At 51.9% G+C, this 18,236-nt stretch overlaps 7 protein-coding genes across 7 annotated transcripts; 5 read left to right on the top strand and 2 right to left on the bottom strand.

The window, feature by feature from the left end:
- Positions 1 to 253: 253 nt before the first annotated feature.
- TrAtP1_002002 (uncharacterized protein) lies at positions 254 to 3,096 on the top strand (the record flags this gene model as incomplete). The annotated part of the gene is made up of 5 exons (XM_066111258.1): positions 254 to 835; positions 909 to 1,110; positions 1,195 to 1,322; positions 1,396 to 1,490; positions 1,567 to 3,096. Exons 1-5 carry the CDS (start codon positions 766 to 768, stop codon positions 3,094 to 3,096), a joined length of 2,025 nt encoding a protein of 674 aa, XP_065967332.1. The 5' UTR covers positions 254 to 765.
- Positions 3,097 to 4,041: 945 nt separating this feature from the next.
- On the bottom strand, positions 4,042 to 4,664 carry TrAtP1_002001 (uncharacterized protein; the record flags this gene model as incomplete). The annotated part of the gene is made up of 3 exons (XM_014085658.2): positions 4,042 to 4,172; positions 4,299 to 4,370; positions 4,448 to 4,664. 3 exons carry the CDS (start codon positions 4,662 to 4,664, stop codon positions 4,042 to 4,044), a joined length of 420 nt encoding a protein of 139 aa, XP_013941133.1.
- A 1,595-nt stretch (positions 4,665 to 6,259) lies between these two features.
- Positions 6,260 to 6,668, bottom strand: TrAtP1_002000 (uncharacterized protein; the record flags this gene model as incomplete). Its single annotated transcript, XM_066111257.1, has 3 exons — positions 6,260 to 6,270; positions 6,322 to 6,596; positions 6,655 to 6,668. The coding sequence occupies 3 exons, from the start codon at positions 6,666 to 6,668 to the stop codon at positions 6,260 to 6,262; spliced, it is 300 nt and encodes a 99-aa protein (XP_065967331.1).
- A 3,034-nt stretch (positions 6,669 to 9,702) lies between these two features.
- On the top strand, positions 9,703 to 12,121 carry TrAtP1_001999 (uncharacterized protein; the record flags this gene model as incomplete). Its single annotated transcript, XM_066111256.1, has 3 exons — positions 9,703 to 9,755; positions 9,814 to 9,834; positions 12,019 to 12,121. The coding sequence occupies 3 exons, from the start codon at positions 9,703 to 9,705 to the stop codon at positions 12,119 to 12,121; spliced, it is 177 nt and encodes a 58-aa protein (XP_065967330.1).
- Positions 12,122 to 12,221: 100 nt separating this feature from the next.
- Positions 12,222 to 13,022, top strand: TrAtP1_001998 (uncharacterized protein; the record flags this gene model as incomplete). Its single annotated transcript, XM_014085659.2, has 2 exons — positions 12,222 to 12,369; positions 12,847 to 13,022. 2 exons carry the CDS (start codon positions 12,222 to 12,224, stop codon positions 13,020 to 13,022), a joined length of 324 nt encoding a protein of 107 aa, XP_013941134.2.
- A 242-nt stretch (positions 13,023 to 13,264) lies between these two features.
- Positions 13,265 to 14,779, top strand: TrAtP1_001997 (uncharacterized protein; the record flags this gene model as incomplete). Its single annotated transcript, XM_066111255.1, has 1 exon — positions 13,265 to 14,779. One exon carries the CDS (start codon positions 13,265 to 13,267, stop codon positions 14,777 to 14,779), a length of 1,515 nt encoding a protein of 504 aa, XP_065967329.1.
- Positions 14,780 to 15,654: 875 nt separating this feature from the next.
- On the top strand, positions 15,655 to 18,024 carry TrAtP1_001996 (uncharacterized protein). Its single transcript, XM_014085660.2, has 3 exons — positions 15,655 to 16,252; positions 16,321 to 17,071; positions 17,130 to 18,024. Exons 1-3 carry the CDS (start codon positions 16,044 to 16,046, stop codon positions 17,340 to 17,342), a joined length of 1,173 nt encoding a protein of 390 aa, XP_013941135.1. The 5' UTR covers positions 15,655 to 16,043; the 3' UTR covers positions 17,343 to 18,024.
- Positions 18,025 to 18,236: the final 212 nt, after the last annotated feature.

Genomic DNA, 18,236 nt, shown 5'->3' with positions numbered 1-18,236 from the left:
CAAGAACCACTCCATAATTCTATACCAAACGTAAATCCATATACTTTCGAGTCAAGTACTTGTAATTCAAATAACTTTTTCAAAATGTTAGATTCTCAGAGGCGCCGTCGTGGCTCCCGCACTTGCGCACCCGGTGATAATTAATACGCTGGCAATGTTTCGGATTATGTCATTTTCCTGGCTCCGGGACCCGGATCCAAGGCCCAGATCTTGCTTTAACCTCCCCAAGATCGCGCCTCTCACCACCATCTTCGTCTATCCACTCCCCACTCAGCCAGGGACTCTCCGACCTCAACTCTGTTCAGCCGCGCAACGAGTGGCGGACCCCGTTGCCCAGCGACTCGGGCCCAAAGTTTCGTGCTTCGTCCATGGGCGCGCGATCGCCCCGATCAATTGAGCCATGGGAGACGGTTGCTGCCGTCCAGCATGTTGACAAGCCACCGCAACGCCTCTTTTCTTTCTTTTGACTTTTCTACATAATCTCGCCGACTGCTGCTTTCGTCTCTGTTTACTCTCTTCCACATATCTTTGTTTACTTTATATACCGCTCTCTCTCAGCTCTTCATTCGCACTCGACTCTACCACACGCACGCATTTCGATATCATCTACCATCGATTCTAGTCGCTACATCACGCTCTCTATAGCAGCTGATACCAGACATACGTACCAAAACCAACATACATACCGACACTGATATCTTTACTCAGAAGTCGTAAATCCGACCTTGAGGACGGCCCCCTTTCTGGAACACCTAATTGACCACAATGACGACCCCGCGATATCAAACCACCGAGCTGCGGCGCCAGGTTGGCTCGCCAAGGCCCAGGCCTCGAGGTGAGTTACTGATACCAAATGATGCTCCATGATTCAGAACTTGGCTGACTTGTGACTGTTTGACGAACCGTAGAAAACGTCCCTAGAGACACGCTCTGCAGAAACATTTTAATTTACGGCCACTGCCGCTATGAAGACCAAGGCTGTATTTTTATGCATGATCAGACCAGGGGGAATTCTTCCCAGGCGGGCTCTTCCCAGGCGGGCTCTTCCCAGGCGGGCTCTTCCCAGGCGGGCTCATCCCAGGCGAGCTCATCCCAACAGGACAACGGCAGGTAAGTGTCCAAGTCTATACTCTCCTTTTTGTCTTTCGACCAAACAAGACGCCCTGGCTAACCGATGATGCCCTCTACTTGCAGCACCAAGAAGACTCTAAATGTCGAGTCACCGTCCTTTACACCCTCGACCCTGCAGCCCGTACAGAGGAAGCCGACATTTTCATCGCAAGCGGTGACTGCACCTTCTTTCACTCCGCGTGGTCTTGGAGGTGAGACGCAACGTCGGTTTTTTTTTTTTTTTTAATCAGGCTTGGACTCTGTGCTGACATGGACACGTTATAGCCGCCACACCATCTACCATACCGGATACCGAAGCGCCAGCGTTTAACCCTGCTTCTATTCGCGAATTTACACCCAGCTTTGATCTCAGCTCTACCGTATGGCATCCCCGAGGATTTGGTCCTTTTCGCTCCTGTTTTCTCTTTGCCGTCTCGCTAACAAGTGTTTGTATAGGCTGCTGCAACAAACGGCACTTCACACGATGGAGCTCTCTCATACGACCCATTTGTGCTGCCGAATCAGAGCATGGTTTCCACGCCATATAACCCATATGCTGATGACCATGGCGCCATGACCGGAGCCCCATCTACATACTTTGCGGCCCAGAACGCCTATGCACCGCCTTCACAGCCTTTACAGTATCATCTCTACGCTCCCATCGGGCCATATCGAGAAGACGTAATGCCATACAATCGTCTTACTCACGACTTTTTCATATCAGACACCATGAGGGAAGATATGCAGAAGCAGTCGGCCGCAGCGTTGCAAGTAATGCCCAATTCCCAGCTACCACAACTGGATAACTACCACTCGCTGGTGGCCTTGGACACGACACATCGCAAAAACGCCGGTATATTTGGCTATCCCAGCTGGGTGTACAAAGCCACGTCATCCAAGGATGGGAAACTCTACTGCCTGCGGAGATTGGAAGGCTTTAGGTTGACCAACGAGCAAGCAATCCGGTCCGTTAAGGAATGGAAACGGATCGACCATACCCACGTTGCCAGCATCAATGATGCATTCACCACTAGGGCGTTTGGTGACAGCTCTCTGGTCATTGCGCAACATTACTATCCGTTGGCCAAGACCTTGGCCGAAGTGCACCTTATCCCAAGCGTGCTGCACGGGTCAAATCGCCTTCAGCCCAAACCAGCCGTCACTGAAGCGGTGCTCTGGGCGTACATTTCTCAGATTGCTACCGCTCTAAGAGCCATTCACAGCAACAACTTGGCGGCCCGCTGCCTCGACCCCAGCAAAATCATTCTCATCGAAAAGAACAGAGTTGTTCTAAGTGCGTGTGCCGTACTAGACGTGACGCAATTTGACGTCCAGAAATCAATGGACCAGCTACAGCAAGACGACCTGGTGCACTTTGGCCGCACCTTGCTCTGCCTGGCCACCAACACAATGCCCATGCAGATGACCAACATGAATGCGGCGATAGAGCAAATGAGCAGGAACTACTCCACGGAACTCAAAGATACCATAATGTGGCTTTTGACACCGGCGCAGCCCCCTGCACACCCAAAGTCGATTGGCGACTTCATTCCAGGCATAGCCAATCATATCGTGACCACTATGGACCAGATCGACCATTCTTACAATAATCTTCGCTCTGAGATGTTCAAAGAGCTGGAGAATTCAAGGCTCTTGAGATTGATGCTGAAGCTCGGCACCATCGATGACCGACCAGAGTACGAAAATGATAGAGCCTGGTCGGATTTTGGAGAGCGATACATGTTGAAGCTATTCAGAGATTACGTCTTTCATCAAGTGGATGGCAACGGAAACCCGGTTTTTGACATGGGGCATATGATAAGGTGCCTCAACAGACTCGATGCTGGGACAGAGGAGAACATTCGCCTGACTAGCAGAGATGAGCAGACCAGCATCATTGTCAGCTACAAGGACGTGAAGAAGCAAGTACTTGCCGCATTCGGCGACTTGTACAAGGCCAGTTCCAAGACGGGAAGGTCCTTTTAGGAACACAAGGAATGAAATTGGGCAGCAGGTGAACAGACGATGACTCGGAGGAGAAACATGAGGAAGCATCCGAAAAAGAAGCATGCGCAGCGATATGCTACATCAAAGTAGCGAGCGTTTGTATGGGTTTTCAAACACGTTTTATTGGTTTTACAAACATTGGAAAGGCGGATGAATAGATGGAATGCGGGAGAGATGCAAAGCAGGGAGGCCGAGGAGAGGAGACGCAGCGATACTAGTATGCTTTACAGATACAAAACCCCAAAAAAAGCTGTATACTGCTAATGAATGTGCATCGTGCCATGGCTCACAAATACGTGCTATCCTGGTTTTTCGTAGGCAGGTAATTGTACTTGTACCGTGGCAGATGGCCAGAAAGCTTGATTGCCGTGCTCTACGCACTCTCTTTCCGAGATGTGTGGGAGATGTGAGGGAGATGTGTGGCAAGATGTACTGATGGCTTGGAAGGCATTTCTCTCTCTCTCCATCTATTACTTCCATCTTTGGCAGCTTCCCATGCTTGGCCAAGTATAGGTAGATGTAAACAAACAAACTACCTACCCATTCCTCCTCCTATCTAGGAGATGGAGAGGCAGTCGGCATCGGAACCAAACTCGCCAGCCATTCTCTTGTTTTGATCGCTCGTCTTGATCAAACGCTCCCATCACTTGTCTCTCGAGAGCAGATAGGTATTACATACATACATATATCTAAAACAGAAAACACCCAAACTACACATCCCCTCGTTCTTTTTTTTTCTTCATCCATTCTGTTTTATAATTGATGGTATCAAAACTGAAGGCTCCTTTTTTCTATTGTTTTTTTTTTATATCTTCATTTTCCTTGTTTACTCCTCCCTTTCACAAAATTCTCCCCCCTCTCAACGAAGAAGAAGAAATGTCGTCGGAAGACATCATCATACGGGTTATTGTTGTCGTGCTGGTGTTACTCGTCTGCCGCTGCGCCAAAAGGGTTTGGGATTTCTTCGCTGCCATCCGCTGGGCTGATGAGGACTAGAAGCGTCCCCCGAACGACTACAAGACCCAGTGATCGCGTTGTTTCGTTGCCCTGGTCATCTGTTTTTTTTTCTCTCGGGTTAGTTTTCTTTGTGGTTAATTATATGGCCCAGCTTTGACGGTGACGGGGGAAAAGCAAAGCAGAACAACCACATGGAGATGGGAAGGGGGAGAGAAGCAACTCACCTCGGAGGGTTTCTTGGACTTCATCGAGGACGAGGTTCATGAGGGCGTCATAGCCCTTGAGCGTGCCGCGGACTGTTTTTTCAATTTTGATTCAGCGTTTGTTTGCTTGACTTGGTCTCTTGAAGCGTTGTCTGGGTGCCTCGTGTTACCTTCTCGACCGCCGTTGAACTTGACGATGATGGCCTTGTCCATGTACTTGGCCAGGTCCAGGATGTTCTCCTTCTTGGGCCTCTCGGCCTGAGCACCGCCAGCTCCAGCACCGCCAGCACCACCGCGGCCTCCTCCTCGTCCGCCTCGGTAACCGCCGCCGCCGCCTCCTCGGTCACCGCCACCGCGGCCGCCTCTGTGGAAAGGTCTATCGGACATTGTGGCCACTGCGCATTGGCTGGGGCAGGGGGCAGAGAGCTGAAGGGCTACTGGCTGGGCTCGTTTGGCTGGGCTCGTTCGTTTTCGTCTCTCGGGTTCGCTGTCTGTGCCGCTCGTCTCGCTGGCTACTTTGCTCTGGTCTTTTTTTTTTTTTTTTTAATTCGACCGGGGTTCTTGAACAGGGGGGGCGGGATTCAGTCACGGAATTGGTTCGAGGCTGGTGGAAGCGAGGATTATTTTGGGGCGGTTTGATGTTCGAAGCTTGCGTCTGCTTTTGCTGGAGTTGCATGAGATTCAAAACCAATCCGTTCAATCGATAGCTCTGGTGAGGGGTGGTGTCTTTGCATAACTGTTTTTCTTCTTTCAATGCCTGATTGGGACTAGCGCAATGACCGTCACTTTCTCGTTGGGGTAATATTGTTCTGTAAGTACCATCAGTTGCGTACCTACTAGCACTTGTTCCAATGAAGGATTCATACAATGGGAGTTGAGAAGTGATTTGTTCCCTTTGACTGTGCATGCAAGTCCTACATCCATGCTGATGCTCTCTATCTTTCGTGGGCCTGGACTCCTTGTCGGCGATTTAATAGGCGGAAATCAAAGGACAAGTATCTGCGTTGCTGGCGCTGGAGGAGCTGTACAGTGCATGCCATAGGACTGTAGCCTACATGTACATTACATATGCTCTCCTACATATGCCTACATATGGGCATCGTATAAGCAGTGCATGCTGCGTACATGAAGCACGACAATGACAAGGGCAGGGGTTGTTATATGAACATGTACTGTACGGTACTGTACTGTCGTTATTGCTTGTATCTGCCAAGCAGCAACAAAACGGCCCACTCTTCGGGTCTCGTCGTATGGATTTTCTAATCGCCCTCGGAGGATGCAGCCGGCGAAACACGTAGCATCGCTTAGGCATGATCAGGAAGCCCGGCCGACAGCATCGAAATGCAAGCAGCGGCAATAGGCAGTTGATCAATCTAATTTCGCCAGACGCAGCGGGTGATGCCATGGCGCAGCGGTGGCTAATAGCAGGAGCAGTTTGCTAGGTGATAGTCTATGTAGGGAGGGATAGATTGCCTGCCTATGTCGCAGCTAGCATGGAAGCGAGGCATAGTCCTAGTTGGTTGGTTGGTTAGTTGGTTGATTGGTTGATTCAAGCCGGCTACTATCAAGCGGTAAACCTACATGACATGACCTATACGCGGCGGAGGCTCGGATCATCATCTTTCGTACAACTCCCCATCTTACCCTCGCTTGGCTCATTTGCAGAGGCCGTGATCCAGAAACCCATCTTCCAGGGATACACACGTAGGCGGGGTTGTCGGGCCATCTTCCGATAAAGTTGTTGCAGCCGGGCAAGACAAGCTTCCGGAGAAGTCAGGGATCCCTGTAGGAAGAGGAGAGAGCAAGTCAGTACGTGCATACCAAAGTCACAGTCCATGACTGGTGCTTGTTGCTGGCTGCAGCTCCTCCTTCTCCTCCTTCTCCTCCTTCTCCTCCTTCTCTCCTTCTCCCTCCTCCTCCACCACCGCGCATGCGTACACACATCCAAACCGCTGCAATGCCAGGTGGCGAGCATACCGTGGTCAACAAAGAGCTGGCATTGTTATTTTTGGGTTACATCGTTGGCACTGTGACTGGTGCGTACGTTGTAAGAATGAGGGGGGAGAGAGACCGAGACCCATCATCCATGGCATGGAGATGACTGCTGCTTGTCCGTCGTATCGATGTGTGGTACGGATGTGCAATATCCGTTTTGTAAGAGAGAGAGAGAGAGAGAAGGGGAGAGACATGAAAACAAAGACGAGATTCATGGGCCCGGGATGTGGGAGCAGGCCGGCAGGCCATGGTTTCCCCGTGGAAATGTCTCGTAGTGGCATGATTCCCAAGCCGCGAATCTGCTTTTTCCCGCCTTCAAACCTGCTGTCGGCCGGTCAGATACCAATCCGTATTACTGAGACAAGAGTTCAGCCACACTCACCTTGCAGCCTGCATTGCTGCCTGCACTATTACTGTTGAGCGGTTGATGGTTGACGTTGACCACCACACACAGACACTCACAGACACTCACAGACACACAGACACACAGACACACACATGCCCAAAAGGCAAAAGGCGTTGATCCCTACTAGGCTCGACGCCGAGCTGAGCTATGGATTATAGCATCATGTACTTGAAACTGAAAGCAGATTAACATTGAGAATCCATCCCGTCCGAGCCATTCCTTCGTGACAATGATTAATAGTGCCAGTGCTAGTTGCTAGTGCCAGCACCGAGCAACGACGCTACTGTTCGGTAAAAGTAATCCAGAAGGCACAAGGAAGTCATGCTAGAAGAGCCGGAGTAAGCTTGATGGTAGTATCAAATATCAAATCACCAAAAGGCATGGCATGGCGGCACGGCGGCACGGCTCGGGAGAGATGGAAGGGGGACAGGGCACTTGCAAAGAAGGGGGCAAGCAGCAAACAGCTGCCAGCGACGTGTAAGAGAAGCGAAGCCAGCGGGAGGCCCCTGCCCAAAGGGCTTACGACTACGCCTGCCGTCGAGGAGCTTAGCAGTAGCCGCTACTGCTGCTGCAGCAGCACAACCTTGCCCTGTAGCCTCGACAGCCGAGTCGCTTTTTAGGCCAGGGAGACCAGGAGACCAGGGGGTCCTGAGATGCCGGGAACTCGGGGCCTGAGGACGCTACAGTACGAGCTGAAAGAGACTAGAGACTGGAGACTGGAGCCTTTCTGCGTTTGCATCAGCACCAGCACCAGCACCAAGCCAGCATCAGCCATCAAGCTAGCTTTGCTTGTGGTGGTTGTTCTAGGCCGAAAAAGAAAAGTGCTGGCTCGTATTGGTTTTGATTTTGATTTTATCCTAATTTGCCATGCCATTGATTGCTCCTCGCCTGCGTCCAGAGGGAGAGATGGAGAGAGTCGTAAGCATCGGCTCTTTCGCCCTCTATCGATGCAAGCCAAGCCGAGCTGATTGGATGTACAGTGCAGGCAGGTTACATACATGTATGTGATGACGGCAAATCGGCCAAGTTCGGCAAGTGAGCTTTTCTGTCTTTACCCTGTTTCATTGATCTTGTTCTTCTCAGGTCACTTCTTGACTCTGCTGTGGATTACTGCTCACTACTGTACATAGTCCCTACTGCGGAACCCAGATGATCTACGCGAGTGTGCTATGGCGCTGGCGGCCCATATTTTGAGACCGGCAAAGCGATTTCCAGCGATACGGCTACCATCCGAAATAAGTGGGAAGGGGGCGTTGAGAACACCGAAAAGAGGGGAAAGGGGCGTGTGAAGTGGACGGGGGGGGAGAAAGACAAAGAGAGACAACAGAGTCAAAGCCGGATGATGGTGTATGGACGAATACGGTGAATGGTGCCTCTGGATTTGGGCGAGCATTGCTGAGACCGGGATATGCAGGCGGATGCAGGCATTTGCTGGCGGCACCGCACCAGGCCATTCGAGCTCAGCCGGGCTCCTGGTCTACTGCTCACTGGCAAGTTTCACGGCTGAAGCCTGGACACTCTCGCATGCTCTTCATGCCGTCTCCTCTCACCTTGAGTGCTGCTGGCTGGCCATTTCCATTGCCCGCGTTTGCGGCAAGCTGGCTGTGATGTGCGTGATATGCATGCTGATGTGAATTTTTACAGACAGGATGCTACTATGTGCGAGAGCGAGCAGAGCAGCACTGGCTATATTATGCTACCTGTATGTATGCTACATATCCTATGCATGCTCGCATGCACCACCGCAATCACGCACTGCAGCACGAAATAGGTACGTCAAACACCTGTTTGTATGAGCTGTTCGAGTACTGATACATATAAGTGGAAATATTGGGCGTCGTATTGTCAGTCCATTCCACTCCATTCTTTTGACGCCGCTGTGCCTTGAGAGCCTGATTGTTTTGGCTCACATCTCGGCTCCGGCTAGGGGAAACCGTCTATGCATGATGAACCAGCTGCAGTACTACTGCTACTGCCATTACTATTGCTGCAACTCTGCGTCGTCTCCTTGCCATTGCATGCTGCATATCGGTGGCGGTGGTAGTGCTGCTTGTAGTATCAAGCGATAATAGCTGGCAAACCAGAGCCGCATCCGCTCGCCCACCCACACACTTACACGTCGTTTGTTGTTCTTTGATTATCAACAACTTTTTTGACCTGGATGCCACATGTAGGTATTACCACTGTACTAGCAACCACTACAGCATGATGCTACTGGCACGGTACCAAGACGTTCCGTCCATCGTCGAATTGCGGGCCCAGGCCCTGCTCCAGCCCTGACCTGGCCTGGCACTGTTTTTGTTTGCTGCTCCCAGCAATGCTTGCGTCAGCCCAGCGCTGGCTGACTTACAGCCAGGGGCAAAGGCCACAGCAGCTCGCCCTTCCCTGCTCTGGCTGTACTGTAAGTGCCGCTTGCTCCCAGTCTGCTCTCACTCTCCGCGCTCAGCGAGTACTGTAGCGGATTCCTCGTATACCTACTACTTGTACCTGCCTATACCGATGGAGCTCTACTAGCATTCGGCGCCCACTTGCGGCAATCTGATACTTCTGGGGTGACACAAGCAGGGCCGCCCGGTCCGCTCGACGATCATTTTGCTCAAATCTCCAGAGCCGGCCTCCGCTGGGACTCGTTCGCCGGACAATGCGGAGGGGCCGTTCGTCGCGCGCGCTTGGTTTGGATCGGGTACGAACACATGCCGTGCACAGACAGAGTCAAGACGAGAGGCAGGCAAGGCTGGCGGCGTCTGGCGTTTCACCGGCAGAGCTCCAGCCCCAGGCCAGCGCTGCCGGCGGACAAGGACGGGGAGACACTCTGTCCGAAGCTTGGGCTGAAACGCAAAAAGGGAGATGTGATAGAAATTTGCTGCTGTCAATGCCACCGCACCCCCCCTTCCGCTTTGTTTCTTGCCCCTTTGTGCCGTGGCGCACTTGGAAGCAAGCGATAGGTGAGAACTTGGCCGGTGTCTTGGGTTCGTTGGTCTCTTACATGTGATGGGCTGGCAAACCCATGGACCGGGGAATCAAATGATGCTATCCCGGATACGTTGCTGGAAAAGAAGCGACAGCAGAACGTCTAGGTGTGTATTTGCCAGCGACAAGTAAGCGATTACGGCGTACTAATTTACATACAAGTAGGCATCGCCAGACAATTGCCAGGTAATTATGCCAGAAACCGCCCGCAAGAGCAGCAGCATACGAGCATACGAGCACACCGGTAAGGGTAGCCCTGGCTGGGGCTCGCAGCCAAAAGAGAAGCAAGCCAGGTTTCAGCACCATCTGCTCGCTTCTGCAAGAAAACCGGGCCAGCCCCGGCCGCGCCAACTACTTTACCATCCACGTCCTGTGCCCTTTTTTTTTGTTGATTTTCTCGCAATCGGTTCCAGTGCTGCTGCTGCCTGTTAGTCTCGTCTGCTCATTGCAGCTTGTGCTTAGCCGCATCATGCCCAGCCGCCAAACGATGCTCGTCGCGCCGGCTTCCGGACCCCGGAGCTTCTAAGCCGCCTCCAGCTTGTGTCTCTCTCTCTACCCTCTGTCTCAGTCTCTCTCCCTTTTCTGCGAGCTGAACAGCCAAACCCAATAAGGTGTTTGTTTGCTATTACTAGTGGCGCCTACTAGCAGGCAATATCTAACACTACATGTAGGTGCTAGTACTTGGCATCTTTGCGAACAACCCGGACCTACATGCTTTTGATTGATATATTCGCTAGTATGCAGGTATCACTAATAGCTCTCGAATCGTCCGACCAAACCGCTCTTCCATCCGCCGCTCTCTCCCTCTCATCGAAGCACACACCCCTGCCAGACCCTGTCAATCGTTTCTTCTAGCGAGACCACGCAGAGCCCATGCCGGGATCCCTGCCATGACTTGCCTACTGCCATGCTTCTGCCATCGCCATGAGACAGGTCATGTCTCCTTTTTTTAGGTTCCTCGCTTTTTGCTCTCTTCCTTCTCTTTTTTGGTGCCCCTCCCCCCCTCTCCTCATCCGCTTCCGCCAGTAGGCGGAGATCTGGTTCTTTTTATCTTCTACTTGTACTCCCAGCTCTAGTACTTTCCGCTCATGATTACAAAATATATGACCAACTACCTCTTCTACTGCTCTGAAGCAGTAGGATATACGCCAGCCGGTAGTGCTCCCGTGTGCTAAGCGATCGTTCTCACGCGCATCTCCGCATGCCTCGATCGATCGATGATGGCTTTTTTGCAATACTGTACTGTGCCCAACGCTGCTCCCTTTTATCGTGCCCCCTCCCACCCCGTTTCCAGCCTGCGGCACTGCCTAGCGTGTGTCTTGTCTTTCAATCTCTTTTCTCTTGGCTGTCAAGCTGTGATGCAAGCCACATTTACTTGGGCTGCTGCCCTACTGTTATACCTAGTACCTAGTAGTACTACCAAGTTGTCAAGGTACCACATTTCCCCCTGGTCGTTCTCTTTGTGGATAATCCCGAACCTCCCTGGTCCTATAAGCTGCGCGCTGTGCGGGCTGTACTGTAAAGGCATGGACTCTTTTGGGCTCTTTGGGTTGGTCAACCAGCACACACACTGCACACGCACGGCTTTTCCACACGCATTATGCATACCACCAGCCAGTGCCAGCACTCTGTTCCGTCGTATCGTGTGCAGACCTGCAGACTTGTCTGCTGAATATGCATATTTCTATGGAGTTGTATGGGGCACGCATACAGAGGCCAATACAGACATTCGAACGTGTCGTGTATACTGCAGCAACCAGTACGGCATAGAATGCCACTTTTGCCATCACTAATACTACACAAACTGCATCTGCTATTTGCACGGGCGACATAAATCGTCTCTTTTTTTTCCCTTCCCACCATTCCCAGAGTCACTCCCGCTAACGCAATGCTTGGCCGGAATTTCTGATACGAAAAGCGTTCAAGTATAATCCCATCTATACCAAAACAAGATATCGCCCTTTTTTTCTTTTTCCTCCCATTTTAACGAAACCCCCCTCCCTTACCATTTCCCCCTCCCCTTGTCGCCGCCCGTAGATAGACCCACTGTCATCTGAGCGGGCATCAATCCGACAAGCCGCATTAGATAGCTCTTTGCACTTGCTACCACCACTTTTCGTTCTTCATACAATAACCCAAAGGATTCCGCTCTTCCTCTCTCTTTTTTTTTTTTTTTTTTTTTTTTTTTTTTTGATTGCTCATCTTCTTTCTCCCACTCGCTTTACTCTCCCGCTCTCTTCCTCCCTGCCTCAAGCGATCCACGAGCCTTCAACTATCCGAGTACCTGGCTCGCTTGAAGCTCTGGTTCTTCTTCTAAGAAACTCATTTACTTGATCATTTTCTCGAACTCAGTTGTTTACGCCGCTACAGCGTTGTTTGCGTGTCCTCTCGCTGTCGACTACTTGGCATTAATTCCGCTGTCCGAATAAAAAGAAATCGCACAAAATACCGGCCCCATCGCTCTCTGCCTTGAGATCTTGAAATCCATTCGGGTCTCCGCTGTCTCCGCCTCCATTACCAGGCCCCATCGCGCTCCAGAAGCATCCTATAAGCTACCATAAACGACAGCTGCCATGCCACCACCTCCGGAGAACGAACCCCACAAGCGGAAGCGCAATCTGGAGGATGACGGCGGCCAGCCCACCCACCTCCATCAGGCCACCATCAACCACCGACCTGAACCTTCTGGCCGTCCCCTATCAGTGCCTGTCATGGCTCCAGGTATGTTGTCCAGACACTGAGCACAGCACATCACTCATCCATCACTCATCCATCATTCATCAATGCCCGGCCTTCTTCTTTTCTTCTTCTGTTCCATTTCCTTTCTCCACTTCCCTCCTTTCCCGCCTCCGATCGGTTACACTAGAATGCTAGTTGGTGGAACTGTACTCCACACTGCTTCGATTCAGGATCGGGACGGCTAGCCAGATCCATTATCAGCCCTCCCGTCTTGGTAGCCTTATTAGTGGGCTCTGTACTAAATATTACTGTACTGCATGCTGGTACAGTAATACCATTATCGACTACTTATATCGTCTACTCTATTCACCTCTTCCCTTCTCCTTTTCCCTCCCTATCTCTCTCTCTCTCTTCTCTTTTTCTTTCTTTCTCTCTCTCTCTCTCTCTCTCTCTCTCTCTCTCTCGTATCTTGCTAGATATCAAAGCTTGTTACACAGCAGGCTAATGCAATCATGGCAGGCTCCCAGCCATACATCAACTTCTTGCCGAGACACCAATACGCTCAACTTCTGGGTCTCTTGCCAGGTGATTTGGACACCTTGAACAACATCATCTACCTCATCAGCGAATACGAAGGTTTGTCTATATTGTCCTCCAATGACTCGTACATCCACATCAACAATGTGCTAATCTGAACAACAATACTTAGGCGTATTGGACCGGAGTGAAAGTCTAGCAGCGAGTCTCGGGGCTAGATTGACAGGACCCCGTTTCCTCAGAGGCATTGAAAGATTCTTCGACGGCCCCATCAAAGTCAACTCACCCCATCCCTTGCTGCACTCCATTACCTGGCTGGACGTGGTCACTTTTGCCAAGGCCAATCCAGACGCCTTCTCCCCCCGTCACCCTGCCCGACGGCGCACGATGCCGCCAGTTCATGTACAATGGGGCTCAGGTCGAGATTGCAGAGGATGACTGGCGCTTGATCTACTCTGGAGCCCTGGACAAGTTCCCGCTGGAGCACATTTTCCAAGAGGATGAGGCGGCCGAGCTGGCCACGCTCGAGATCATGATGCAGAGGTCCTCCCTCTTGTACAACAAGGCAGACGAGGTTGCGGCGAGAGCCCGATTTCTCAGCCGCAGGCTTGAGACGCGCAGAAAGGACGTGGCTCATCAGCTTCTGCGCCATGCTGATGCTTCTGCGGCCAATGCCGTTACCGTCAGCTCTGGCTTCTGTGCCATCAACCATCCACCGCCTTCGGGACCCGGCAGCTGCGGCTCGCCGCCCCACGATCTCCACGGAGATCTTCTCCACCAGTTCATGGTGGCTTCGATGCAGAATCAGCCGCCACAAGGTCCCCCTCCGGGATACTACCATTACCAGCAGCACCCTGTTTTTGGCTCCGCCTTGCCTGCCATTGCTACCGGGCTCAGTCCCCTGGCGGCGCCAATTCTTGAGGCGCCACCGTATCATCCGCTGCCGGTCCTTACTTACCCCAATGCCGCCGGGCCAGCAGCAACAACATCCTCTCCCTCGCCCTCGCCCTCATCCTTGGCTTCAATTCTGGCTCCGCTGCCAGTCCTGGCCCCGTCGCCAACAACATCGATCACAGCATCGTCAACTCCGGCACCAGTTCCAGGAGTCTCATTCCCAGCATCGAGCTCGCCCCCAGCAGCTCCAGCTCTGGCCCCAGTCCCGATTCCAGCTCTGCCTTCGAGAAGAGCGAGAGGGAGGGCAGGAAGGGGACGTGGCAGACGTGGAGCGGTAGGAAAGGATCTCGGTCCTGAGAAACACCGAGCTCTCGTGTTGAAAAAAACTGACACGGTCCACAAGGGAGATGTCATCTTCCCCACCTGTGATCGATGCCGACGTCTTCGCCTCCAGTGCGTCAAGCACCTGTCGGCTTGCCGAGGCTGCACTAAGAAGCACGCGAGATGCAGCTGGAGAAACGTCACGGACGAGGAAGCCGAGATTGTGAGGCATCAGCTGGAGATTATCGAGCGCGAGACACAGAAGCTGCGAGAAGCAGAAGCTGCTGCCGCTGCCGCTGCCGGCAGGGCCGCTGGCACGCAGGCCGAGGCCAGCAACAACTCTAGCTCTGGTTTTGGATATACCAGTACTAGCACTGGCAGCCCTGGTGAGAGCTCCGGTGCTGCGGCAGACTCAACGAGCCCGATGGACCTGGTATCCAGACCAGCATCGGCATCGGCATTGGCATTGGCAGCGGTAGCAGCAGCGGCGTCATCGGCGCTGGCTTCCTCTTCCTCTTCTCCTGAAGCCCCGGCTACTATCGAGCCTCCACTGAGACTGGTGCCCACGTCGCGGCTCACCAGAATTGACTCTGCTCCTCCTTCTGTGCAGAGGAACCCTCCTCGAACAGGGCATCTCTCGGCGATCCTGTCGCCTCCAGACTTTGAAGAGTATGAGCCTCGGGCATACCACTCCCACTAAGGCAAAGTGGCCGGTATTGCATATGTAGCGGTGCTCAAGGGATATGATTTTCAATGGTAGATACTATGACTAGTACTATATAGGTAGCTTTAATGCGTGGTCTTGTCTGGTAAGGCATGGGAACTAAATGGGACACCTTTGCAAAAAGGTACAAGCGGGTTTATGACGGGATATATATGTAGGCACAAGGGCAGTTTGTTTAGGAATACTGGGTATACGAGATGGATGCTTTCACTAAGTACATGTGTGGTGATAATGGCAGGGTCTTTAGGCAACGAGCCAATAGCAATTTTCTTTACTTTAATTGATTTTTCTCAATTGACACGACTACATGTACCACATGCGCCTATTCAGAGTATGCTGTGCTGTAATAAGGCTTTGATGGCGGGTGGAGTGGCATGCGCTCTGGGTCCACTACAGCGGCCATTGGCGATGAGTTTCTCCTATAGTTTCATACACTTGCTTTGGAACTGTCAGTTTCAATATGATGTTATCGTGATCCGTAGTTTTGACAGCAACACCACAAGATTCATCCAGTGCCGCATCTTGCCCTGAGTGGCAGTCATGGTATATGGAAAAGAGCTCTGAATCACAAAGAGAAGAGAAACAACGCAAGTGAATAAGAGTATAATCACACGCAAAGGCCACAGCACGATATATAAGTTCAGTTCCTAGTCAGGCAAAACTGACATTACAAACGCTCTGAGCCATCGATGACATCGCGGGGATACGTACCTGCGCCACTGCACAGAGTTGGCCCACCTTGGCAGCTGAACGCGCCATTCAGGTTCGAGCTAAAAGCGAGGTCCGCTAATAGGAAGAAGGGATCGGAGAAGGTTAAAAAAAAAAAAAATTTAGAGCCGGAGCCGCAAAAACAAAATCAAAGAAATCAAAGAGGCAATAAACGGCATTTCGCGTTTCTTCATTCTTTGCCAGCTCTTTTTTTTTTCTCTTCTTCTTTAGACCGTCCACTAGCAACTGTTGAACTTTGTTTTCTTTTTTCCCTCCACTCCTTCCCAAAACAAAGAACTGAACTCCTGCCCGATTTAACCGAACCTCTGTCACTTTTTCCTCTCTTCCTTCCTCGGTCTTCCATTTCCGGAATCTTCCTGGCAAACCAAAGAATAATCTCTCGACCGATCCTCCAAGCCGCCACCGCGCCGTACAACGACAGCTTTCTTTTCCTCTCTTTATAATACCAGTATTGGAATCAAAATCAAAATCAAAGAAACAAGGGAAAAGACAAAGCACAAAAGACTTGGCCATGGCGCAGCAGCAGGGTCCTGCTGTTGCTCCTCCATACCTGGCAGGACGAGATGATCGCCGGCCCTTCCAGCACTCGCACGTTCCCGCAGAGCATTCGGCGCTGATCCAATCGAGAGAGACGGGCGATGTGCTGCCGGACGACAGCCCTCGAGGGCAGGTCAAGGCGCTGCCGTTTGCAAAGTCCTGGGTGCACTTCATGGCCGGAGGGTGAGTCTTGTTTCTGTTCTCAAACACAAAGACGACAAGAGTATCTGACAGTTGAACCCAATCTGCAGTGTTGGTGGCATGACGGCCGCAGCAGTCACAGCACCGCTCGACGTCCTCAAGACGAGACTCCAGTCCGACTTCTACCAGGCCCAGATCCGCGCGTCCAGAGCCGCCCAGGCGCAAGCTCTGCGGCCTCTCAATCCCCTGCGCAGCGCCATGTACCACCTCTCGGACACGCTGCGGATCCTGGGCTCGGTCTACCGCATCGAGGGATCGAGCGCGCTGTTCAAGGGCCTGGGGCCCAACCTGGTGGGCGTCATCCCCGCGCGCAGCATCAACTTCTACGTCTACGGCAACGGCAAGCGCCTCATGGCCGAGTACTGGAACCAGGGCGTGGAGGCGCCGTGGGTGCATCTGCTGGCGGGCGTCACGGCCGGCGTCGCCACCAGCACGGCCACGAATCCCGTCTGGATGGTCAAGACGCGCCTGCAGCTGGACAAGAACGTCTCGGAGCGCAGCGGCGGCGCCACGCAGCGTCTGTACCGCAACAGCTGGGACTGCGTCAAGCAGGTGGTGCGCGACGAGGGCGTGCGCGGCCTGTACAAGGGCATGAGCGCCAGCTACCTGGGCGTCGTCGAGTCGACAATGCAGTGGATGCTGTACGAGCAGCTCAAGGCCTATCTCGCGCGGCGGGAGGCGCTGATTGTGGCCAGCCGCCGGCCAAAGACGTACTGGGACCGCGTGGTGGATGTCATGGGCAACGGCGGAGCTGCAGGTGGCGCAAAGCTCGTTGCCGCGGTCATTGCCTATCCCCACGAGGTGAGTTGAAGCATCTTGTCTAGTTGTCGTGACCATGTTCTAACTCCCAAATCCCTAGGTTGCGAGAACTCGCCTGCGACAGGCTCCTCTGGCAGACGGCAAGCTCAAGTACACGGGCTTGGTCCAGTGCTTCAAGCTCGTCTGGAAGGAGGAAGGCCTCATGGGTCTCTACGGCGGCTTGACGCCTCATCTCATGCGAACGGTGCCTAGTGCGGCAATCATGTTTGGCATGTACGAGGTCATTCTGCGCTTCTTCCACACGCCCGCCTAAACTCTCTACTCTCTTCTCCTCTCCTCTCTGTATAACTAACACGAAAACCACACGCCTGCACATTCACTCGCACATACACATATATATACTACATATGCATACTACTCGGCACAAAAATTGGAGGAAAGGGAAGAAAACAAACCAAAACAGAAAAAAGAAAAAAAAAAGAGCAATAGGGATTTCCTTCCCTTTTTCATTTACCTCAGTTTACGAATACACTGTAACACTATGCATCCTACGGACAAAACGGCAATAGGATGGGGGTTAGAGGGGGTAGAAGACGAATACCACCAGGGCACAAATGAAGAATCACGGCGTTAAAGGGGCGATTTCTTTTTTATCATGTTTTTTCTCATTTCAAGTGCAAATGAAGGAGGCAACGCATGAATGAGAGGAGAGACGAGGGTGGAAGAGGGAAACAAGGAAACAAGGATTTCAGAGGGATTCACAAGGAATGGACTCTACTCTTTTGCTATTAAGCAAGACGATGAATATGATTAGCAGGCTTGGCAGATGATTGTCCCTGCTGCTGTAGGTAACGAACGAATATACTACTTTTCGCATCCACTATAAACATCTCTCGTATCCCAGAACTCAACATTCTCTTCCTCGTGATTCGGACAGCACAAAAAAGTAAGCAAAGACACAAAAGTGAAAAGGAAAATATAATAGCAGTTATGCCGTATCACACTTGCAATGCACCAATAAGCATATCCATTCTTCACCGAAAGGAGCAATGCAACCTCAGAATCTTCTTCCAATAGGAAGATGGCCGTATATGTGTGTGTTGGCCAATATTGCGTCCCCCTTGCATCCTCATGAAACTTTATGCCACGTCTTCTCCTTTTTTGAAAGAAAAGGAAAAAAGGAAAGAGTGAATGAGTGACGATTAAT

Source organism: Trichoderma atroviride, chromosome 1 (assembly GCF_020647795.1).
Source record: "Trichoderma atroviride chromosome 1, complete sequence".
NCBI classification, from domain to species: Eukaryota; Fungi; Ascomycota; class Sordariomycetes; order Hypocreales; family Hypocreaceae; genus Trichoderma; species Trichoderma atroviride.
Note: the sequence above shows the minus strand (reverse complement) of the source record. Positions and strands in the feature narration are given on the sequence as shown.